The sequence below is a fragment of the Tachypleus tridentatus genome, chromosome 9, assembly GCF_004210375.1.
Source record: "Tachypleus tridentatus isolate NWPU-2018 chromosome 9, ASM421037v1, whole genome shotgun sequence".
NCBI classification, from domain to species: domain Eukaryota; kingdom Metazoa; phylum Arthropoda; class Merostomata; order Xiphosura; family Limulidae; genus Tachypleus; species Tachypleus tridentatus.
The window spans coordinates 44,964,652-44,991,061 of NC_134833.1; the positions used below are offsets into that span (position 1 = coordinate 44,964,652).

Below are 26,410 nucleotides of genomic sequence, written 5' to 3' on the forward strand. Positions count from 1 at the left end.
AAGCCTACATTTCAGTGACAGCTGAGAATTGTAAAGCTGTCTTAGTTAATAGATTTGTTGAGGAATTATTGAGTGAAGTTATGGGACATCATTTGAGCATGTGTGACATCCACACTAGTATGGTTTAAGTAGCAGTAAGATGATCACAGCAGAATGAAAATTGCAGGAAATTAAGCAGCTAATAAAGCAACTCTGATGGCCTCTCCAAGTACAAATCTTCCAATTGACAATGGTGCCCAACATTCACTCGCTTGCTATTGAGAATGGAAAGTCAGTCAGTTGGAGTGCTAATAGGCTTGTATGCAGCCACTGATTTGGGCTGTCTAGGCATGCCTGAGATGTTTGCACAATTTTAGTGAAGAGAACTAGTGTCTTCCCTAAGAAGTTGCTTTGGATGGAAGGACCAAATAATCAATTATAGTTGTGGGCAGCAAGGGCACATTTGTGTGATGTTTCCCCAATTTACCCAGCAGCAAAGAGATGGAGGGCCACAACTCAACCAACAGCACCAGCAGAACATAATGTGTAGGAGGACCAGCAGTAATCATTAGCATCCATAAATGGGTTGTGGGAAATTGAGTCTGAGTTGGTTCCTGCCATCAGCTTAAGCAGACATAAGGACTAAGGTGAGTTGAAGCTTAGTTTTTCTGTGCTAGGAAATGCTTTGTATGTGCTTGCACATCTACATGGTTAGGCTATGTTGTTTCTGGTGGACACAAGAGCTTCATAAGCCCTAATGGACACTACTGTGTATCAGCTACTGTGAGTACAGCCATTACACTGGCCATTAAACTTGCACACTGTTTTGGTGAATGATGGCTGATTGGATGTGGTAAAACAGGTAAATGTCTGATTGTGTGCAAGGGATATTAACCATAAGAAGAAGAAGATAGCTGCAAAATAAAGATCTGGAGAAGACATACCAGGAAAGGATGTAGTGTGGAAGCTCTCAGCTAATGTTGCCTGTGAAATAGGTGAATATAATTTAAATGGAAAGTCTTTCTAATATCACTTTGAACCTAGTGATAGGCAGTGGGTAATTTGTTTGTACCTAACAGTGGGAATTGCAATATTTTTAAACATGCAAATAGTTTGTGCCATGTAGTATAGTTATTAAAATATATATATATAAGGCTCACTGTCTGGCAAGCAGGCAACTTTGGCATAAGTTATGGTGCATCTGAGAGAGAGGGGCCATGTCAGAAAGTTGCTTTGCAACTGTGGCTGATCAGTATTTTAACTTCTCACTAGAATGACCATTGACATGGAATGTATAGCAGAGGTAGTCAGTACTGGCAGTGTTGTTAAAGTTGCTTCTGTCTCATCATGTCTGAAATATACCACTCAACTTCTAGCACACCTGAAAGTGCCAGTTAAGGATTACAACAAGATTCTGGATTTTATTCAGTGATCTGCTGATAAAATATGCTGATGAATGTGTTGGACCTGACAGCCAAACACCACTTTGATACAGGCTATGTGAGTTTTATTAAACGGCCACTTTACCAACTTCCCTGTCACACTAGGGAAATAGCTAGCAGGAAAATTGCACAACTGTCAAAGAACTGGAATACCTAACCCTGTATGAGCATATTTTTATCATCAATGTTAACTGTCAGGAAGAATGATGGTAACCACAGGTTGTGTTCACTTCCACTTGATAAATGTTGTAACTTGTGTTGATGCCTTCCTGTTGACAAGGATGGATTAATGTCTATACATGCTGGAAGTTGCCCAGTGAATTTTTTTTTTTATTGTGAATGTGACAGAAGTATCATCACTGTTGCATGGTGGTAAACTAACTCACTCTGACTTAACACAGTTGAGGTTAATAAAATCTTTCATTGCTATTCTAACAATAGAGTTAGATAATCTTTCTCTTTTAATATGAGAAAGTAGAATTTTGTGTAAATAAGCAAAATTAATGTCAGTTCTATAAACCAAATAGATATATAAAGTTCATTTGGATAGCTTCTTTTGTTAGTAATTTAGCTGAGTTAATATAGCTGTAAACTAAACTATAGTACTCTGTTGACAATAATTATCCAGTATATTTTCTACATTATTACCCTTTTTTTATTGAAGATAATGAATATACGTGAAAGATACATGCATTTGTACAACTTAAAATGTTTTTTGTGCCAAGTTATGTAACAATTGTAGTACAGTAATTGTTGTGCTATAATGGGATTGAGATATTTGTTATTTGTCAACATGAAAATGTTTTAGTTTCAACTGTGATTTGAGGCTGAATTGGCTCTGCCTTTGTGAATTTATCAGCACAGTAGCTAGGTGGGACTGATGTGCCTTTTTTGGCTTTCACACTGTAAGAGTTTTCAAGTATAAACATATGACTGTCTAGTTTTGGTTTACTTGTATATGTCTAGAGTTATTTTTATTATTGAATATCTGTAAATGACACCTTAGTAAGGTAATATATATTCATTTTTGTAGATTTAAAATTTAATAATTCACACAAGTAATAGCATTTACTTGTGTAAGTTATTTGTTTCTTGTAATTCTTTTAGGTGGACTTGAAAATCAGCTAAGAGAAAATTTTATTATAACACGATGTGCCTGTGTAGAAGAATTTCATAAGGTGTTCTATATAGAAATGGCCTGCAATACTGTATTTGGAGCAGGATCTACTGGGCTTATTTCCCCTCCTTCTCCAGACAAGTATTTCACCCTAAAGCTGGCAGAAGTAGCTGTATTTAATAGAAAAGTAAGAATTAACTTGAAAGATGTGTAATAGCTATTTTTCGTATTCTCTGTTTTAATGTTAGCAATATTATTGTATTTATATTTTCATTAGGCACTACTTCAGTTTATTCAGAGCATAATTAATTCATTATGTAGAAGTGGTGCTAATCAATTATTTAGTTGTTTCATTTATCAATTACATTCAACTGCTCAATTGTAATGTCAATGAAGCAAGAAAGAAACAGGTACTTGGTGGCCATCACTAAAATAAAAAACAATAAAGACATGCAACCTTAATTAGGTTTTAATACATGCAGTGCTTAAGGCACAGATAGCTTTTCACTCGCTATAGCTATTACTTGACTGCAAGGGTTTCTTTTTCTTTGCCCATCTAAGCATTGGTGTTATTTTGTCTCACTTGCTTCAGTCATTTATTTCCTACTTAATTATCCTTGGAGATATTTGTCTCATGACATTCTCCACTTACATCAGTGCAACCTCTATTTTGGTACTGTATGTAATCACCCCTTTTAGATAATAATGTTATTTTTTGACAAAGTTTTCATTAATGGCTTTTTCTGTAGTATGACAGTTGGAGATACTTTGACCATTCTTTGTTATTTTCCTTTTTTACAAGTACCCCTTGTTCTCTGCATTACCTATTTGATTTTCATAGAAAAACCAAAAAACTATTTGTTTGGCAAGCTGATATGCAACATAAATTTTCAGGTTAATGCATCCAGCAAGCAAATCAAGTCTTTTCTATCCCACCTCTGCTATCTAGCATTGATGAAGAATTGAAGAGAGGGGGAGTTGTTAACAGTTGTGGCTGTACATAAACTTAACTCATAGTGAGATGGAGAAATACATTTGGTGTTGTGATGTTTCTTTGGTAGCCTCTGAGACTGCACTTGTGGGCAATCCTGGACGTTTTGGAAGGATTCAAAGTTGTTTTTGCCAGTGCCTTCCTTTACTCTGTCAGTTTCTTATGAGGCTTATTTGGATCAGCCACTTCTGGTTTCTTTTTTTTTCAATTGGTAAATCGAGTGTTTAATGTTTTGGGTATTTCCCTGGTTGTTTTTGAGTCTGTACCTTAGAACAAATATTTAATTTTTTCTCCATTCCCTGACATTGCTGTTCATGCATGGAGGCTTACTGATAATTTGCTTGAAATGACAGCTAAGTCCTGCACACTGTATTTGTCAAAACAACATGCTTTAGCTACCACTACCAATTGAAAACATATTTAGACTCTCAGAGAATATCCTTATTCCTGTAACTGTGGGGTTCCAGAATGGAATTTGTGGTCAGTCTGCATATGTCACAGTTTTTTGAGAATCATCTTACCCTAACTACAGTGCTGAAATATTTATTATCCCAACACATTTTTTGGAAAGCCTCTCAGTAATCATCATTTCAATTTGACAATCAGTTGGGACCATTGTTAACATACATTTTAATTTGATTGTTAGCTTGTGCACTTTCCCTGTTCTCTTGGCTGGTATGTTGTGATTTGTTAGATAGAGGTACTTTGTTGGAGGGTGTTCATCTATCTTCTGCTACCTTCTGTCAGTTATGTGAAGCCCTCTTTCTCTGACCCTTGGTTTTTGCAGGTGTCCCTGAATCTTTGGAATTAAAGGTTGATGTCATTTTTCTACAATTATCTCTATTATCATTTGCTTCTTGACTTTCTTTGGCTACTATAGAGGGTCATAGCTTTGCCCCCTTTCAAGTGCTTTGATCCCTGAAATCAGTTCTTTGGTCCCTTGGTACCCAGAATAGAATCCTCTCATATCCACAAGGTTCCTCTGCCTGATTAGAACATTGCCAATTGTGGTGGTAGTGACCATAGACCGTTGGGATCTTGGGTTCAAAAATTTCTGGATTTGTAGGAAACCTTTACCACTTACCCATGAGTGCTACAGGTCCTTGCATCAGGATTGGTCATTCAATTCACATCTCCACCACCATTGTCTCCTAACTTGTAGTGTTTTTGCTTCCCATAGACCCTTATATTTTGAAAAACATTTTCCATGTTTATCAGAGATTTGTTGGTCAATGGGGCAGTGGAGTTATTTCACTTCTTTCAGGACCTTATTCTCATCTGTATGTTTTGCCTGCCCAAGGAGATTAGAGATTGGCACCTGATTATCAATCTTTCTTTTCTAAATCAGTTTCTAGATTGTCCAAAGCTCATGATGGAGTCATTCCTCACTATACACTGGAATTTTTCACCAGGACTTATGTGGTCAAGTTTGATATCACCAAATGCTTATCTGCATATTTCCATAGTGGAATTGTCTTGCCTCTATCTGTTGTTTATGCATAAGGGTCAGGGTTTGCAGTTCAGAGCTTTGCCCTTCAAACTAGTATCAGCATCATTGTGTTCTGAGTCATTGTATGAACCATTACTTGCCACTTTCATTCCCTGGGCCTGTGCACACATCATTATATGGCCAACTGGCTGCTTCTGACACCATATCATCAGTTGGCAGAATGTCACACCAAAATGCTGCTTTCCAAAGTAACAAAGGTAGGATTTTGTATCAGAACCAAGAAATTTATTCTCCCATCAACACAATATATCATCCATCTGGATGTCTTTATCAACATGTATCTTATCCAGGCTCAGCTAATTCACATCTAGTTTCATGCTATGCAACAGGCAGTCTAACTCTTACTTGCATCTTCTTCCCTTATTGCATGGATGGTTCTTTCTCTTTTTGGGATGTTGATATCACTTGAATCCCCATTTCTTTGGGATGACTGAATATGACATCTCTTATGTAGTCTCCATGTAATCGATGGGTCATAAACAGCAATTTTCTTATTCAGAATCAACATTGATCTTGAGTGATGGTTAGATAAGAACAATGCTACAGTAAGTGTTTCTGAGCCACCCTCTGTTCACAGATACATTGCTTCAGGGATCAGGTACATATCTCAATGGTCAGGAATTCCAGGGCTTGTTGCCCCCCAGTGGCTCAGCGGTATGTCTGTGGACTTACAACACTAAAAACTGGGTTTCGATACCCATGGCGGGCAGAGCACAGATAGCCCATTGAGTAGCTTTGTGCTTAATTCAAAACAAAACAAAACAAACAAACAAACAAACCAGGGCTTGTTGGTGGATGACAGAGTTTCCCTCCACATCAGTGTGTTAGAACTTTTTGCTGTTCAAAAGGCAATGTCTCAAGATTTGGAATTATTATCGGCAAAGTCGTCATGTTTCATTCAAACATTTCTGATGGTGGTGTCTTATATACCTCATCAGTGAGGCTCTCAGGCTAAGAACTTTTGTGTTGAACCTTGGATCTTCTATATTGGGCCCATTCCCATCATATCATCCTACTAGCCTGCAATGTTTTGGAGGTACTTAATTTGGTAGCAGAATAGTTACTACAATAGCAAAAGGAAGAGCAGAAAATGTTATTCAGAGGTAAAACTACATTTCTGACTTGCTGTACTGAAGGAAAGAAATACATATTCTAAAATAAAGTGAAAAGTAATAACAGTAGTTATGTATTTTAATTTATATTAGACGAGTCTCTGATTTAGTATATTATGTATGCTACATAACACAATTTCAAACAGCTGGAAATTTTAAATTTTAATTTAGAAGTTAATTGAAGGCTGGTATATATTAAGTACGTGACCATTGCCAACAAGATTGTTACACACAGTTTTCTTTCTGAACACAAATATATTTCAATATACAAACAACAATACAATTTATAATAAAAAATCATTATAAATAGTTATTACTCAAATGATTATTTATGCACAAAATTGTTACAAACTTATAAACAACATTCAGCCTTCTGTCTGGTCTGGAACTGAATATTTTATTAATGGTCCATGTCTGTGATGAGTATTTAGTTGTAATTGACATACAAATACACTTCACTTGATGGAAATGCTAGCTAGATCATATTTTTATTTGGCTTAATGTAGTTTATAAGATTACTTTTCACAGAAGACATATATCTAATGTGCTTGCAGAAATACTAACCTTCAAAGTCAATTCTCAAGTGTAGAACAATTCATAATGTTCAAAAGCTATAAATGTTCCTGATAAAATATCTGTTGTTTTCCAATTAATGAGTGTTAAACACAATTATAGCTTCCAAGGCTTATGGTAGATTGACTGTAGCTGACCAACAATATTCTCTTAATGTCTCCAGACGTCTTGTGATGGCTTACTTCTATACTCATTAAGTGAGATTCTTGAAAGTTCAACAATATTTGAATATACACTAGTGTTTTATAAAACATATATTGTTTCTCACACTGGAGAATCTTCTACAAATTTAGAGAACAGGTGAGACTTACATGATACACATTTAAAAGTATACTTTAGATGCACTAAACTGAAATGAATGTAAATATTAAAATAAATGCATAGCGGTAAATCTCTTACACAATTTTTTAATAACACATGTCAAATCTATTGCGTGCATGGGATCTTTGACAGCATTATTCTCAAATTCTGAGACACATTTCAATCTTCTTGCCCCAGGTATGCGTTATGCATATAGCACAAAATTTTAGTGTTTTACATGAAAATTTTCATTAAACAGCTTTTTGTTATCTTATATCAATTAGTATAGTATAAAATCTTACCTAATAATCCATATTTTAATAGTATTAAGTTTTAAGTTCCTAATCCTACAAGGCAGTATTAATAAAAATCCTGAATTTCCCCTAGTGTGACACATGATATATTTTCTTTAGGTATCTTGTCATCTCTATTTTATCCACAACCTCTAAGAAAATATGAAGTTAAATGTAAATTACTCACTCAAAATTTATTATTGCTCAGACAAACCATAATTTTTATAACCTTCAATTTTGTTTTGGTACAGAGCTATCAAATAGAAAATCCAGACCCCTTTTACCTCACCTACTTGTGACATCCTTTCTTTCAGGACTTGTTAATAGTTCTCTCATACATTTAATAAATAATTACTCATAACTGTCAACATTTTCATCTATCGAAAGATGTATTGTTTAATGTTGTATTCTGAACAGGTAAGCATCAGTTTCACTTATAATACAAATTTCATTTCTGTGAGAAAGTTAATGACTAGTTAGATGAACTTGTAATGGCTCTTGTCACATAGTTAGGAAACCAGAAACATTTTGAGAGTTAGAGAAAATTGTCTACCTTTTGTGTGTTGTTAGTCTGTTTTCTTTGGTATGATAGTGCATTCATATCAGTAGTATAAAAAGTAAGCTTAAGTGTTCTTGACAGTCAACAGAAAGAATAATTAATATTGGGTAAATACTTTATTTCTAGTTTTTCATGCTTATTTTTTACTTATTATTATAAAGGTAACTAAAATGTAAAAAAGGAATTTTTTGTAGGTTAGTTTAGATTAGATTAAGTAAAATAAATAATAATATATATGTAAAAAGGGCTGGTATGGGTAGAGAAAGCTCCACATAAAGGAGCAAACAACGTTTCGACCTGACGATGACCGAAGAAGGTTGAAACATTGTTTGCTCCTCTACATAGAACTTTTTCTATTCATACCAGCCGTTTTTACATATATATTTTTCTCTACAAGTGGGTTTTCTCGTCATCACTGAATAACATAATAAAAATTTTCATGAGCTACATTTGCCCTAGGTGATTTACAACTTATAATAGTATGGATACTAGTTTGACATGGTTCAAAGAGCAATAAAACTTAATCATATACACATGTATACTATAATCATATACACATGTATACTAATCTAAGCTTAAAAGCTACTTTGTGCAAATGAATGCTGGAGACAGAGCAAAAGATAATGGAGGAGGAAGATGGAGCTGCAGAAGCCATGGAAACCACAGCTGAAACAACTGGGAAAGAGCTATCAGAAGGATTGAAGACAAAGTGTCAAGAATGAACAAAACCACCTGGAGAAGAAAGATGACAGACAAATGTTTAAGTCCAATTCTGGCTGAAAACATCAACAGCCAGAGCAAGATGTCCAGCTGGGAATGAGAAATGACTTCAATAGGGCATATGGAAAATTAGAATGAGATTGGATAAACTAGCACAAGTCACCAGTCTCCACTTTAGTACGAGGACAACAAAAAGCCTGGAGAAAGATAATAAACAGGTGAATTGTCTGCAGAGACTGGAAATCTTGTACCACCTTGGACAGATGCACACTGATGGCTGGATCCCTAGTAATGGGGAAGGAAAAGGGACAAAGAAGTTAGGGAAAGGAATTGGATGATAAGTTTCTCTGATAAAACCCTGTGTGGTGGCTAGGTCTGGAAATTGTTGTGTGAGTTGGGTACAGTTACATGCCTTTTTGTAGTATTGTGATGCTAGGAAAATGAGTCTTTTCTTGAGGGCAGGGATGCTGCTTGCTTTTTCAAGGTAAGAGGTCGGTGTGCATGCTAATCGGATAGTGAAATTTTGGGCTTGTTACAGGTTCCAGACATTCCTGACCTCTGTCTTTATGCCTGATTTTCCTCTGGTCATTGGCAAGATGATCCAGCTTCTCATGATTGTTAACCTCTTTTTTTGGCTTGTTTCATTCACACTTCTGACATGGAAGTTCCTCAGTGCAAATGGAATTTTTTTGTAACTGATGTCTGAGTCCAGGGTTTTCCATTTTAAATCTCTCTTGAGTCTTGGATCAAGGGTCTACTGTCTCCTCAGTCATGGGTTTTCATGACTGGCATGCCCTGTTGCCTTGCATATTATAATTCTATAACCATGTAGTGCACACTGCAGAGATAGTGTTCTGCAAGATCTCTTGTAGTTTTATCCTTGCAATAGAATTGCTTCATAAATTTTGAATTTTATACATTTTGTAGGGTCCAGATCACTTTATGTCTGGTGTGGTGGAGAGGGATGGTATAAATTGTGAGAATTGCTGTTTTTATTCTGTTAGGTTGTTGAATTATTGCTGAAATATGTTTGTTGGTTGAGTTAATATTTATATCTTGGAACTATATGATGAGTCAGAGGGCAGCACTGAATGAGAATAGCTATTTATATGAGACAAGGTAAGTATCTGATGGAAATACATTTTCAACACAGGAAAATTAAAACTTTCATTCACTGTATTGTTGAATTATTTATTTTAAGAGATAAACTTGCCTAACTTGTAAATAAGAATTTTTTACAGATTACACACAGATGCAGTTTGAAAAGATAAATAACACTTTAAACTTATTTTTTTGTAAACACAAATATAAATTTTCTAAATTGCAAAAGTTGTTAATTGGTTACAGATATACTTGTTTCTCATCTTTAAAAGACTGTAATTTATAATTATTTTGTTTTCTGAAATTTTCCTTTTTTTCACTATTTAGTTATGGTGAAGATGAGGAAGTATATGACAGATAGAATTTATTATTTTTGTTTAGGTTTATGGGCTTCTGATTGATTTGGAAGTGCTTGTGGGTATGGTGAAATATCTTCCATCAGAAAGTTCACAAGCTTATGAAGCACTTTATGCAGCAAATGAGATGGTAAACACAATTAAACCAGGATGCAGGTTAGTATTATCATAGGCAATAATATAAATATAGATCAATGTCAAGACCTATTTGAAGTTTTAGCCATCAAAGATTAAGATGTATGAAGTTGTGAACTTTGCTATAAATAAGTTAATTATTTTTAATGAGAGCTTATTTATGGAATTGTTATATATTTAATGTTTAGAAATAATTTTGGTAATTGATTTACATGAGAGAAAAATAAATATCAGTAACAAGTTTTAGAAAAACTAACTTATATGAATATTATTTAAATAAATGAATGTGTTCAATTTTTGAGGTATTTGTGTACTCTGATTTAGGCTCACTCATTTTTTAGCACTGCCTATCTTCATTTGTGTGTTTTGTGGGATTATTTAGTTTTTACTCAACTTCATTTACTGCCTCTCCTTACTCAGTGCTACTTTGCTTTAGTCTTTGTTGGACCTTTATATCAATTCCCTGATCACAAGTTTATTTTCTCTTGTCATCATATTTCTTCTTTGTAATACTTTAAATAACAATTTCAAAGTCCAGTCATTTCTATTCAGATATTTTATCTGTGTTAATTGCAACCAGAGGATCATTATGTTCTTGGAGCTTATGTTCAGTTGTTGTCTCTTTACCTGACTTAGTAGAGCAAATACATCATGTGACAGATCTAGGATTGCAATCTGTAGCATGATATTATGAGTATGGTAGGTATTTTATATTACCATGGTCTTAGAGAGCTGTGTTGAACCATGGTGTGACAACATGCTTACTGCTGATGTGTTTCAAGCATGAAATTATTACTATTGTACATCAGGTATTTGGTTCCCTTCTGCCTACTTCTGATCAAGTTCAGGTCACTCAACATCCTATATCATTATTTTCTGTGGAGCATGCCTCACCTATGAATAATTTTTTGCCAACTCTTACATGACCAGCTTCTTGCTCTTTTCTCTGGTGAGGAACAGATATCTTCTTTCCTGTTTATAAAGCTCATAATATAAGTATATGAGATTCTATATCTTTTATCTGAATGTAAAAAAAATTCTTGGGTTTCTTTACTTTGTGGGCCACTTGTCCCACTATAACATTAGTGATCATCTTTTTTTTTCATTTCATCTTTGTTACTCCTTTGATATAGCCTAATCTAACCCTTTTTATATCCCAATCTTCTGTTCTTTCTCTCTCTGCTTTGGGTTCTTGTCTTTCTTCTCCTTTGTCTCTGTTTCTTGCAGTCTGCTCTTTCATTTATCTTTATTACATCTTCACCCTTCACCTCCTTACTGTGGCTTTTCTTTGGGATCATGGTGGTTTTGATGTGGTCATCCATTCTTCCTTCTTTGTCCCCTTTAGGTTTTGTTTTGTCATATATTGCATCTATTCTGTCTTGAATTCTCTATCTTTTTTTTTTTCCAGTTTGGATGTTTTTCTTTTTAATGTTTTCCTCTTCTCTTTTTTGCCCTTTTCTCACAGTGCCAGGCTGGGACTGCTTGCCACCATCTTCCTTCAGTTCACACTTCATTAGATCATAGATACATCCTTTGGCTACTCAGCTTTTCCTTTAATCACACACTCATTCCTTTTTTGGTTACACATATTTTTCACACTTAAAGTGTTTGTGATTAGATATAAATGTTCTCCATCAGTACAAACCACAGCAAGAAAGTGACATTCAAAAGTAACCACCATTAAATCAACCTAATTATTCAGAAGAAACCTATACTTTACAGATTAACTAGATTTTTTAAAAATTTACAGTGGTAATTTTTCGTATCTGGAACAGTGTTATAACTTCCCGTATAGTAATGCCATGGAATCTAAATTAACAGCTTTTTGTCATTGCCTGCATGCATTCGATTCAGTTGTATCAAGCATCATTATTTATTCTATTTGTTGATGCTAATATCATGTGATGCTAAACACACTTTAATTGGTGAATTTCATAAAATTTAGAAACTTTGTACTTGAAAGTTGGCATTGTATGAAACCATCTATATGATTCTTTTGAAAATTTGAGCTAAAAACAGCTAATTTAGTTTGTTTGGCCTAATGAATACTTGTGTATCTGTACATGCTTTCACCCTATATTTTTGCTGTTTTAAATCAGCTATCTTTTATCTGAATGACAAAAACTAGAAATTGTTCACTTTTACTCTTAGGTGAAGCTCTAGTAAGAAGTTTAGACAAACAGCTGACTTGACTTTTTGCATAGGCATGCTCAAAAGTTTTTGTTCAAAATTGAGTGGTTTTTGTTAAATAATTTTGCACATGTGATTATATTTAGACGAAATTTGACACCAAATTGTGAGTTGCAAACATCTGTCATTTCATTAAATTTACAAAATACATAAAAGTTAAATATGTATATCTATCAAATAAAGTTTCCATATTTTAGTCTTCAAAAGAAAAAAGAAATTTAATAAAAATTGGAGATTTTATAACATGTGTATTTCTTAAAGAATTGCCTTGAAATTTTATATATGAAGTGAGGATCTGGTAAAAGCACATTCACTAAAAATGTGTGATAGTTTGAATTTCCAATCTGTGCTACAGATAGTGAAAAATCATTATCACTCCTGTTAATAACACACAGTGTGTCTTACAGGCTCTATTTTAGCTGCAAGACACACTTCTCTGTATTTTGATATGTATAATTCAAAGATGTTAGTTTAAAGTTAGTTGTGGTTTGACAAATGTGGTTACTGATTGGTTGAAATGCTTCTGAATGAGAAAAACTAGATTTATTGTTTGTTTGTTTTTAAAGTAAACTGTTTAAAAATAAGAATCATGAAGGTGAACAATTATCCTAACCAACTTCTTGTTGTACCTATAACTAACAGGGGAATGTATATATGCATATATCTTTATTGACAGTAAAAACTAATTTTTAGTGATTTTACACAGATGTGAAAAGTGAAACAGTGTAAGTGCTTAGATTTGGAACAGTTAATGTTTGTGTGTATGTGTTGAGCTATGGGATAATAAATTTTGAAATTGGGAAATTGATAATTAAATATGTAATAAAAATACATTTAGGACCATTTTTTTTAATAAGGTCAATTTTTAAAAAATATTGGGTAACCAGTTTGAAGATTTCTTTTTATGAACATAACTTTCAAATGCTGGTTCTTCATTTGACCTTTGGTTGGAATAGATTCTTTGGTTTACAAAGTGGTTTAGTTCTGAATATGAAGAGTGTTAGCAAAAGTCTTCAAACTTATGGCTGAAGTGAATGATGAATTCAGGCAATGAACATCAACAATTTGTTGTCTCTCACAGTGGTCATAGAACAATATGTATTGATCATGTACTAGCCACAAGGTTAGTCCTCTTTCTTACGTTTCACTTTGAATAAAAAGTGGAATAGAGATCTTTTTTTTTTTTGCATGGCAATTTTATTGATATTTCAAATAAATTTTAATGAAGCCTCAAAGTTACAGTTTTGGAGGTTAAACTTTTAACAGTACTACATAATGATATAATAAACTTTACTGTACATAATCAGAATTGGGCCAATTCTCTACTATAATTATTGGCAATAAATAAAACAGTAATATGTTTTCTTTTTTTGGGTAGTGCAGTCTATAAAGTTGATTGCTAGATTAAAAAGTATTTGCCCTATCATTTACAAACAATGCACATGCAGCAAGGTAGATTCTTCAAACAACATATAAGTTTGCAATTGTTACTTGACTGTTTTTGGAAAGTCCTGATGAAAAAAGAACTTTCATGTACATCTTTTAAATGTGTGAGCCTTATGCAGGCATGGTATAATATAAAATGTTAAAAAAGTAGCATTCTGATTGGAAACAGTAGTCATCTTAATATATAATAATTGTATATTTCAATTTTTATAAATCAAATTTTAAATATCAATTTCATTGCATTGATACAAAAAGTCTGAATATTTGATAAAGTGATGACATTCTTTTTAATGATAGCCCATTTACTTGGAATACATTGGCATTCATAATGATGATATTTGTGGACTTTAACAACTGTTGAGAGTTTGTGAATCTGGGAAGGTCCATTAATGGTTTGTCATAAGTTCTACTTGGTTAAGAAGCACTTGGATCAACTGGAATCAAACTTTTAATAAGTATTTATTTTACGCTCTACATGGGTTACCTGGCCATACATATTTTACATGGTTTTAACTTACATGACCCACACTTAACAGTTCACTCTGTATCTTTCATAATGAACCTTTATTTTGCCAGAATTGGCTGTTAACTTCCCTGGATCTAAGGCTTATTTCTATGCAAGAACAGTTCCTCAGTTGATTTCTACTTATCAAAGCTCTGAAAAGGTTTACAGCATTCCTCTTTTTCTTTTTTGGAAAGGGGGATTTTTTGACATTGTAACCATTTTAGTTCAAGTACTTGTGGCACTACCACTTTTAGCAAATTGAGATACTTTGTTTTTTAAATGTAATAATTGTATAATGGTGTATGTACATTAAAAACCATATGGCTTTAAAAATTACAGCATTTGCAATCTACTTATACAAGTAGCAGTTGTTTACAGTTACATTGTCCTTTCAACATGTTTTTACATGAATACTGTATATAATCATACTAAATTAACAACAGAAACCAAATTCTTTGTGATACTAATATATGTTGTGCCCTGTCTGTAAAATTTGTGAATGAGACACTTGTAAACTAACACAGATACTTGTTACATAGTGCTAATGCCATTTACAAAATTGATCTTTTTCATATACCAAGCACATTATGCATTGCAGTAAAACCTTGTACTATTTGTCTTAAAGTGTATAGGGTTGATCCCTGAAATTAACAACACTTCTACCTTTGTTTTACTCTCTTATTCCCTAATCTTGAGCTTTGGCAGTAGATGCCTTCAACCAGTCTTTGTTGAAAGTGTTCCTTTATATTCATCCTCCTTTTCAACTATTCATTAGGGTGGTTTTGGATATTGAGTGAACCAATCAATGTAAGTCCTTACACAGGTTTGGGGTTGTCCATTTTTTCCCTTGATTTTTCACTTTCTGTTGTGGACCATGGAAGATATACATGGGTCTTTTTCTGTCTCTGTCCTGATCATTTTGCAATTTTTTTTTGGACATTTCTGACCAAGCTTATGGTCATTGGAGTTGATTGCTTGCAAGGGACTTCCCTTGGATACCAGATGTCACATTCCTAAACCTCTGGCTTAATATAATTCCTGTGTCATTTCCTCATAGTCATGATTTTAGGGCTTGAGGTGAAGACAGTATTGTCTTCATCTTACCCAAGAGTGGATTTTGGTACCCAGAGAGAAGGCTTTGGGTGAAGTTAACTTATCAGGTATGATCTGTTGCACTCTAGCCATACTATACCGTGGGACACATTCTCTTTCACCTACTTTCGTTTTGTGGGATTGAATTATTTATTTATTTAATACTTTTCTGACATATACTCTCACACTTGTATGTACTCCCTTCCTTTTCCACCACATTTGTTTATAGTTGTTCATGATGAAAAAATAAACCTGTTTCAGAAGTGTTGCAGTGTTTCTTTTCAGATCATTTGATCTGTTTCTCTCATACACAGAGGTGTCCTTCAGGAGTGACATTAGCTAATTTCCAATATGTTGGTACTTGTCCACTATTCGAGGACTTACAAAATATTGCAGCAAGTGGTTCACATCTCCAATACTTGACTTCCTTTAAAACCCTTTGGGAAATATTATCTGGCTTCAGGAGCCTCATCATTCTCTAAATTTTCTAATTTTATTTTAACAAGCTCAGAATTTATCCAATGTTGTGTTGAACTTTTTTTTAATCTATCATATATATATATATATATATATATATATATATATGTGTGTGTGTGTGTGTGTGTACATATATACACACCACAGTATGGAACAAAAGTCACGTGTCTGATAATTTCATAAGGCTTAGTAAAGGAATATTGTTAATGCTTGGTTATTTGTTTAAGAATAGTGGTTTTACTTTTTGATAGATATTTTTTGGCTTTATTGAGTTGCAATGTTTGTGGGCATAAGTTTTTTTTATTGTATACACCAAATAAAATTGTCATAAAATCAGATAAACTTAGTTCATAGGTAATAGGGAAACAACTGAATTGAATAATTAATTTAAGATATAGTAACAGTAATTTTTAGAGAAGACAAATTCTTGAATAATTACAATGTTTCAACCCATATTATTGAGATATTCATTTCATATGTATCTTAAGTTGATCAACCATATGGTACTCTTTACTCTAGAAGTTGGAAAGGAGAACTATTTAAATCTTTTGGATGTTTCTGTAAAAAAATAGAGTAGTTTTTCTTCTACTTATGTATACAGAAAGCAGTTCTCAATCACCCTACTGGCACATATAAGATTTTGTCACCCATTCTCATAAAAATTGCCTTTGTTTTCTTTTTCTGTACATAGTGCCTTTAATGTTTGTGCATGTGAGAAAGGTTTAATATTAAAATTAAACTATTTGACATCTGTGGTAATTAATAGAGGATTGAAATCTAATATAATATATAGTATTTTTATAAATATAATAGTACTGTATGTTATCCATGTAACTACTTCACAGGGTGTGGATGGATCTTCACCAAATTTGATTTGGAGGTTTATTAGTCTTGAGGGAAGAAACATACAAATTTTGAGTTTTGCATTTGGCATTTTGTGATTTTTACTGGCATTTTTACTGCTGTTTTGCCCATTGTTGATGGACCTTCACCACGTTTAGTATGTAGGTTTGTTGGGTTCAGGGGGAGATAATACAGATTTTTCAGGCATTTTATGGGCACTTTTGTATCATTGATTTTCCCCCTGTTGATGGATATTTGCCATATTTGGCATAAAGATGTGTTGGGTCCACATGTAAATTTTAAGTTTCATATTGTTTTGTAATTTTTATGGGTATTTTTGAGCTTTTTACAACTACATATAAGGACAGCAACTTACCATGTCCGAAAATGACCTTTCATTAATTATGAATACACGTAACTTCTATTGAGAGGATGGATACTTTAGCTAGAATTGTAATAAATTACAAATATTTGAGTGTATGAAGTAACCAAGAATCAAAAAAGGAAAACATAATAAAAATATGTTTGCCATATTTTTCATCATGGTCAAAACAAACAAGTAGTGTTTTCACCAAATATATGGATTGTCAAGTAATCTTACACCTCTTTGAAAATTAATTAACATTATTAAAGGAGTGAGAGATAAATTTGAACTAAAGGATAAATTTGGGATTTATAAAATTTCACTCTTTGAGGTTTACATTATTTTTAGTAGGTATGTAGAAGATTTGAAAGTTAGAATAAGAGAATATAAAAACTCAGTTGATAAATTAAAAACAAATGATTCAGCTGAAAATGTGGCAAACTATATACATCATTATCTGGGGCAATTTGAAATTATTTGAATAAGTGAATTTAAAAAAACAAATTAGATATAGGAGAGTTATTAGAAGTTGTTTAAAACAAATTTCTCAGTTTGGATAGATATTTAGGCCCAGATGCCACAGCAGTGAGTTTCTCAAATTCCATTTTGTAAACAGAGTCACTATATAATATGCTAATATATATGTATATTTACTCCAGTATATAAATGAACTAGATGTGCCTATCATGGTCTCTTCAAGATGTTGATGCTGTTATCTGGAACATGTAGAACATGTTTTTTCTTTTAACCTTATATAAATAAAGTTATTGTATACATGAAGTATTGGTGTGCTATCAAAATTTTTATTTTTTATTGAAAGTATGCACAGACTGTTATTCTACTGTATGTCTGGATTATTTTTAAAAATGCTTGTGGCAAAAACTTTGTTGCTAAACAAATGATTTACAGTATACAAGAGACCTGGAAACTTGTATAATTAACTTAATATAAAAATCAGTCAGTGCTTCATTGTAATATGTACATATTTGATCTAGTATCAGTAGAAGTGAATAGGCCTTCTTTTTTATGCCCTTTTTAGAGAAACCTATCAGAAAGCTGAAGAAATTGCACGTGCGTTTTTTAGTCAACAAAATGGAGATAGGCAGCATGTTATTATGGCTGTTGGAAACTGTCATATTGACTGTGCATGGTTGTGGCCATTTTCAGAAACTATTCGTAAATGTGGTCGTAGTTGGTCTTCAACTGTTCGTTTAATGGAGGAGCACCCCAACTTCAATTTTGCATGCTCTCAGGTGTAGTCTCTTAAAATTATAATTTTTCTGTTGATTTAATAATACCCACTTGTATGTACCAGATATTATTTATACTTTATAGATTGATAAAATTATGTACTTTTCTTTGTTGCTATTTTTGTTAAACATTCAACAAAAACCATATCTTTTATGCATATACTTGAGAAGCATTTTTTGTTAAGATTACAAGTATGATGAAATATCACAATTAGACTAATAACAGCTTTCTTTACCTTATCTCAACACACCCCATACAGATGCAAAGGGAAAAAGTGTAAATTAAAAAAAGACATTTTATCAGTATCAGAACAAAGTACAAGATTTTGTTAATTCACAAGTTTTCCAGCTCTTTATTACTTTATTAAGGTTAATACAATCTATATGTTAACATGATATTTAAACTTGTAATTTTCTTTTTACATTAATATATCACATTGAAATAACCTTGTAAAAATACCAGATGATGATCTGGTTACAACATAGTGTTATCTAGGACATTTAAGATTATGAAGGCTTATGCTATGCTTTGATTGATACATACAACTTTTTTCAGTTATGAAAATAACTTTCAGGAAGCCATTTATGAATTTTTAAAAATATTTTTTTAATTTTAATAATAATAAAATGTCAAATGTATCAAAATTTATTTCAGTGTATTTAGCTTAACATCTATGAGTATTAATAATGTATCAGGTCAGCCCTTAAGTAATGTCTGATTTTAGGTTCAGAAAAAGAAAAGGATTTCAAATGCTTTTAAGTGTTATTTAATCAATAATGTATGTTACATGATTATTAATTACTTCCTGCCAATGATTTGCAAGCTTCTGAATGCCATTTCTATAAAATTCTTGGGTTTGGAGAAAAATAATGTAGAAAGGGTAGTTTTGATATCTTCATGTGTTCCAAGCTCTTTTCCATCAAGCTAGTTCTGCAAACTTTGGAATAAATGATAATCAGATGGGGCAAGATCTGGAGAATAAGGAGGATGTGGAAGCTTTTCCCAGTCTAGCTCTTCAATCTTTGCAGATGTGAGCATTGCTGAATGGGGCTGTGCATTTTCCTGGTATAACACAACACCTTTACGATTTTTCAACGCAGGCCTCTTTTCTTTCAGTATAACATTCAAAATCTCTAACTGTTGACAATACAAGTCTGATGTAATTATTACATTGAGTAGCAGTAACTGAAAGTGGATCATACCAACCATATTCCATTAAATGCTTAAGAAGACTTTCCTAGAGTGGAGATCCTTTTCGGGCTGTGCTTTAGCCAGTTTATCTGCACTGAGCCATTATCTGTGATGCTTAATATTTTTATAATACATCTAGTTTTCATCTTTAGTCACTGACCTGTCCAAAAAAAGATGAGTTATGTTCACAATAGTGCAAAGAAGTGCAAATGTCCACTCTTGCTCTGAGGTTGGCTTCTGTCAAATCATGGGAGACCCAATTTCCAAGTTTTGACAGTTGAATGGGTTGAATTAAGCTTCTGTGCTAGTTCTTCAACTGTTACATCAAGTGCTGCCAGCAGCAAGTTATTATTAAACTCAACACGATGACCTAAACGTGACACACCACTTAATCATGTTTTTGTTACCTGATCTGAACTTCTGAAACCACCTTCAGCATTAAACTCAACACGATGACCTGAACGTGACACATCACTTAATCATGTTTTTGTTACCTGATCTGAACGTCTGAAACCACCTTCAACATTAAACTCAACATGATGACCTGAACATGACACACCACTTAATCATGTTTTTGTTACCTGATCTGAACTTCTGAAACCATCTTCAACATTTTCTTTCATTGAGAGACTCCTCACCATAAACACCTTAAATGTTTCATATAGTTTCTGCTGCACTATTGCCCTTTTTAAACTCATAAAGCATTATATGCCTAAAGTGCTCCTCAGACACATCCAATTTTGTAAGGGTTTATTTTATTAATGATCTGAAAAAGTGGAGTTGGGTTAGTTTCTTTTATTTGTCTAAACATTTTTATACACATCCTACTACATAGTTTAGTCATTAAAGCCTTTTCCAAAGACAGAAGTGATGATGCACTTTCTGTATAAAATTTTGGACATTACTTATGGGATGATCTGATAAATAACTTACAGTAGCTCTTATTGTATGTTACATGCTGAGCTATTAGCATTCCAAATTATCATTAAATTAATTGAGATTGTTCATATTTATATTTTTGAATGTTAGAAAATTTAGAAAATCACCGTTATTAAGTTTTTAATTAACTGGATAAAAAACACTTTCTGTAATTATAAATTTATTTTATAAACTTGTGCTAATATAAAAATAACCACTTTTTCAAACTATGACATTTTTACAAATAGAGTGAATTTGTGTTGTTTGTATGTAATATTTGAGTTTAAAGTTTTGTTCCAAAACACACTTCATTGTAGCTTTATCATGATGAATGTTTCTCTTCTTTTCTCTTCCCATATAAGCATCTGTATGAATCTTACCTTGCTTCCCTGGATTTTATACCCCACTATATTGCCCAAAGCAAATTAAATTTTGTGATGCTCTCTACCTACATCAGTTTGCTCACTATCCCAGATCTAGAAATCAGCTCTGGTTACTACTTTTTTTCAAAGGCAGAGTGTTATGATGGTACTTTTATGTATCTGCTGCATCTTTATCTTCAGTTTTATATACCTGTTAACTGTGCTTTTAACAGTTTTAATTAGTGATGTCTTCTTGAGTCTTTAGTTTATTGCCTATTTTCTTTATTTTACATAAAATATTTTGAGACATTTAGATAGGAATTCTCAAATTCATGTCTGATGCAGATTCATCTAGTGCTCCTACTCTGCCACCTCTGGGGTCTGGCACTACCTGGACATTGGGGAGAAGGACCCTTTCTACAAATGACTTCCAGTCCCTCATATACAGAGTTAAAGACTTACATGAAGTCTAATGTTTTTTTCTCCTGTAAGCTCAGAGGTTGTACTTGCAAGGGATCAAGGGTAGCCTGGGTAGGATTTGGATTCTATTTTTTGTCACCTTCTTTTGTTGAGGCAGCTACTCATGAGCCTTGCACTCTTTTTTAAATGGTACATCAAATTTGTAATGTCTTGAGTATTTTTCTGTAACTGACAACTCTTCTCCTTCTTTGCTGGGAGGGAGCAATTTGGTTGATTTCCTGGTCTTTCCACCTTTGCCAGACATTGCTATGCATGCTTGAAGATTTTGTTGATCAATTGAAAGAGGATGCTGTTATGCCTGTTCCTGTTTGTTTTTTTGTATCAGCATGCTTTAGTTTTCCATCATTTGGAGAACTCTTATTTAGATTCTTATTATTTGGGATTATGGTCTTCTCACCTGAAACTAACTCAATTTTCATAAATGTTTAGCCCCTACAACAGTTTTGTATTTTTTTATCATCTGTTATCTTAGGCCTATCACAGGTTTCTTGCTTAATTTTTAGAGGATTTTAGTCAATTATTGACTTCTACTTTGGTAAGGCTATCAGCTTATGCTCTCTCCTTGATCTCTTGGTTGATTATTTGCAGGAATTGTTTAGAGAGAGAAATCTTTTTTGAGGGAGTTTGACTTCTTTCTTTAGCCCATTGAGGTCTTGGAGAAGGAAAAATTTCTTTTCTCAGACATTTGATTTTTTCAAATTATCCAAGTTTCATGGAATCAAGGGTGGTTGTGGCTGGTCTCCACTCTTTTGTTTTGACACTCACCTCTTACCTTTCTTCAGATGGTTTCCTGCATCTCCTGTTTGGGTTTTCAGATCTCCTGTGTCAGCTCCATGTTCTATCAGAACACAAGGGAAATTTTGTCCTTATGAGTGGGTATCTCCACTCATGTGAAAAAAAGACACCTATGTGGTATGATGATGTGGGGGCTCTTTGCAGATGGTTCATGTCAATATGGAAGACCTTCTCCACAGATCACTGAGTCATTCAAGTTCTTATGAGGAGGATTAGTTCTTCATTTCATGTCTCCCTCCATTGTCTCTCATATCAGTTGTTTTTACACTTCCCAATAACATTTAAAAATTATTAGTCAAGTGTAAGCCATCATGAAAATGTTGTAAAGTACTTCAACTCCTCTCTTGAGAATTTTTATTCCCATTTATCTGTAGTACTAAAGAAGATGTGCAGTCGGCAACCTGTCATCAACCTTATATCAATCCTAGCCACTCTATATTTAGGGGCACATTCGTTGTTTTACTCACATGTATACTTTGTAAGATTAAGTTACATATATATATATTTTCATGGTTAAGATCATTATCCTGCCACAGTTTTCTCATACTTGGATGCGCTTCTCTCATTTTTTACTTTTATCTACTACACATTTCAAGGATAAGAAAAGAGTATACCTGCTTTAGAAGTTGTGTGGTTCCTTTTACCAGATTTTAGAACTGGATTCTTTCATTTCAAAGGTGTTTTTTAGACACTTTTGCAGAGTACTTCTGCCATTCTCTTACACTGGTTCTGCCACTTAATCAATGTAGGATTCTGGCTAATCTTCTGGGACGAGGGAGGTACTGTATCAGAAGTTATTAAATTTCTGCAGTGTAAATGAATTTCTTACAGGTAATTCCCTCTACTCACACTTTCCACTCTTCCTCTCCACTTTTATCTGGCACTTATGTCTTGTGCCTGACTTTGAAGTGATAGTTTAGTAGAGGTGTATAGAGGGAGTCACATTTATTATACTCCTATTGATGGAGAAGTGATGTACGATGATCTACACGAGAGACATGTTGGAATCATTCAACTCCAATAAAAGAGAGCAGAATGTTTGAGTCATGGATAAAGAAACATTTACATTTAGAGGACAGCGTTGGAAGAGAATAACTAATCTTGTGAGCATACGGAAGTACCTGAAGGAAATACACTTTAAGTGTAGGTAAATTATAACTTCTATTGGTTTTATCACATTCATCAGCCATGAAAATATGATTAGCAAAACAGTGGAAAATAAATATTCAGAATTTTCGAAATGTTTCTTTTTTAAACTAATATGCTAAAACTTACATGAGATAAAAATTTGCATTATAACCTATGTTTTTGTGCTATAGTTATTGTGATTCAGTGATATTAAAATTGTTTAATTAAGTATAGATTGTTGCTTTAAGAAATCATGACATGTATTTGTGCAATTCAGCTAATGTAAAGAACTAACTTGTTTTTGATTTACTGATCTGTTTTGTTAAAGTAAGACATTTAATTCAAAAATAAAAAATTTAAGAAATATTTTGTCCAATTAATTGTTCTTTATTTCGTATAGATTGTAAATTAATTGTCAACAATTGACTCAAATTTCTTTTCCTTAGGCTCAGCAGTTTTCTTGGGTCAAGGAATATTATCCAGCTTTGTATGAACAGATAAGAACTTACATTTCTAAAGGCCAGTTTATTCCAGTTGGAGGGGCATGGGTTGAGATGGATGGTAACATTCCCAGGTAGTGCTTTCAGAGCAAATGTAATGTTGAGAGATATACATATGCAACTTGTATTCTATATTTTGATATTATAGAAAAGAAATTATTGCACTAATTACAATTCTAAATGCTCTTGCTGAGGTGTGACAGAGAACATTCCCAGAAAAAGTTTTAATAATTCATTAATTTTTAGTATTTAAGCAATTTATACTGTTTTTTGCAGAAAATTTTGGTAAATCTTTCAGTTTACTTTTGAAGCAAAGTCTTCATTTAAAAAGACAAAGCTTTACTTTTTCCTGATTTGCAAACTATAAAACAGTATTCAGTGCTGATCATTAAAGATGTTATATTTTCAGTAATTAACAGTATAAATTATTAACAAATCTCTGTCAGATATAATTGTGACAACAATATATGGCTTTCAAAGTAAATGACAAATGATAATTAATAACAAATGCAAAACCAGTTACAATAGTTAACAATTTTTCCAGTATATCTTACCTCATCTCACAAAATAGTTTTTTACCATTAGCACTGTTTTCTGTTGATGCAAATTTTCAGTGCTGACCACTATCCTTCCACCTTCTGTTTTTATATATCTACATGCAAATATGCATGTTCTCCACGAATTAGAGTTCAACACAATTTTTACTGTAGCCAGTACTCTCTTCACATTTATTCCCATTAATTACTTCTTGATTGACAGTAATACTGTACAAATACACTTGTTTTGTGTCCACAAAATTTTCTCTATTTTTCTGTGTACTACAGAGATCATTTTTCTTTCATATGTTGTGTTTTTAAATTTTGAAGGGGTTTTTCTTTTAATTTTGCTCCATGATTGAAATTATCAGTATGTAGTTGCAGTTAGTTACAACCACCACAGCTGTTACTGTTGTTGTGGCTGTACTGAACACTACCAATGGGTTATTAGCTGAGGATATGAAGGCCATTGTTTGATAAGAAATGCGAATGTTCATGCAACCTTCACTACCACACAAGGAATATCCTGTCATGCCTGCTCCTAAGTTGTCCATGAGGGAATACGAGAATTTGGATAGCTTATTTATTCCCTGCCTGGACTATGCTTCCCTGCCACTAGAGGTATTGGGGAATTTATTCAGATCTGCATCATTCTTTATGGAATTTATTTATCAGGTTTGAGCTGTCTTATTCGTATCTCCTGTTTCCTATGATTCACAACTTGCTATCCTTTGTGATGAATATTAGTACCAGTATTTCATTTTCCTTCCTTCACCTAATGCTGGGGTTCAACTTTAATCAGGAGTTAGTCTGCTTCATGTACTTCATATATCTGACAGTTGGGCATTTCATAGATTTTTCTTCCCTTGTCTTTATTCTTAGTCTTTAGAATCTCATTTTGTTGTGTGGTTCAAACCATAATGCACTGGTGAGTTTATCAGAACCTGAATTGTTGTCCCTAATTCTTCATTCATTATGAATTATGCACTTCCTGGCTCCAACAATTTACTTCCTTTTCCCTACTACTTTTTTTCTCATCCCATTGTCTTCCTCTCACCAAGGAATTCTGTTTCTCTCTTGTATCAATAAAAGGCAGTTCAGGACTTACTTCAGAAAAAGGCCATAAAACTTGTGGAAACGTCTCAGCTGAGGTTTTACTCCCATTTTTTGGTGATCATTTATAGATTTATCATCTCTGAACCATTTCCTTGTTGTGCCAAAATTCATATTGGAGACTTACTTAACCTTTTATTGGGTTTTTGCTTGTGGGTTGTGTATGATGAAGGTGGATGTGTTGGATGCCTATCTACACATCCACATCTCTTTGGAATAATAGCATTTTCTGTTTTGTTCATCAGTCATGTTTATCAGTTCAGGTTCTACTATTAGTCTTATTTCAGATCCTTTGGCCATGTAGTCAGGTTGAACTGTTTCATGTCAGAGGTCTTTGTTTCCACCATTACAAAGACAACTGAGTATTTATGACATCCTCTCAGGTCCAATTGACTGTTAATACTTAATTTCTTCTTTGAAAAGCTACCCCCTTACAATATTTTATTCATCTAGGTGTGTTTTTCAATTCTGTCATTGGTTGGACAGAGCTTTATCTGTTTTGTTTGTGGGATATGGAATTTTTCATTTGCAGTTTATCAGCCTCTTTTACTGCAAAAGATACCCTATCTCTTTTAATGATGTAGTCTTCTCTTGAAGCCCCGATTCCTTTTGGCTGCACCCACGTGAATCATTTTCAGTAGATGATACTTAACCAATGCAGTCTCATTCGAGATTATGTGATGCTCTTATTAACCTGCCTTTTGATCGACTGACCAACTTCACTTGGTGGTTGGTTGGTTTGGTGTTTTATGGTGCAGTGGTGGTTGGATCAGATCAATACCACCATCTGAGTTCCTCTTCTGTCTCCTCAAAAAGATTGCCATTTTTTGTGGATGCTTCCCTTTCAGGTTGGGGTGTGTATCTCAATGCTAAAGAGGTTTTGAGTCATTGAACACTGATCAATTCATTTCTACACATCAAAATATTGAAGTTGCTGGAGATCCATCATGATCTGTTTCACTTTTTGTCCAGTGTTTAGGTGTCATTCAATGATGGTCTCCTCCAAACAATTTCAATGTAGTTTCTTATAT

At 33.4% G+C, this 26,410-nt stretch overlaps 1 protein-coding gene across 1 annotated transcript in view; it reads left to right on the top strand.

The window, feature by feature from the left end:
• LOC143225174 (alpha-mannosidase 2C1-like) overlaps positions 1–26,410 on the top strand; it is a 146,280-nt gene that overhangs the window by 24,216 nt on the left and 95,654 nt on the right. Inside the window, 4 exon segments of the mRNA XM_076454133.1 lie at positions 2,529–2,725; positions 10,079–10,209; positions 18,145–18,358; positions 23,677–23,804. Of these exon segments, the coding sequence (XP_076310248.1) occupies positions 2,529–2,725; positions 10,079–10,209; positions 18,145–18,358; positions 23,677–23,804 (670 nt within the window).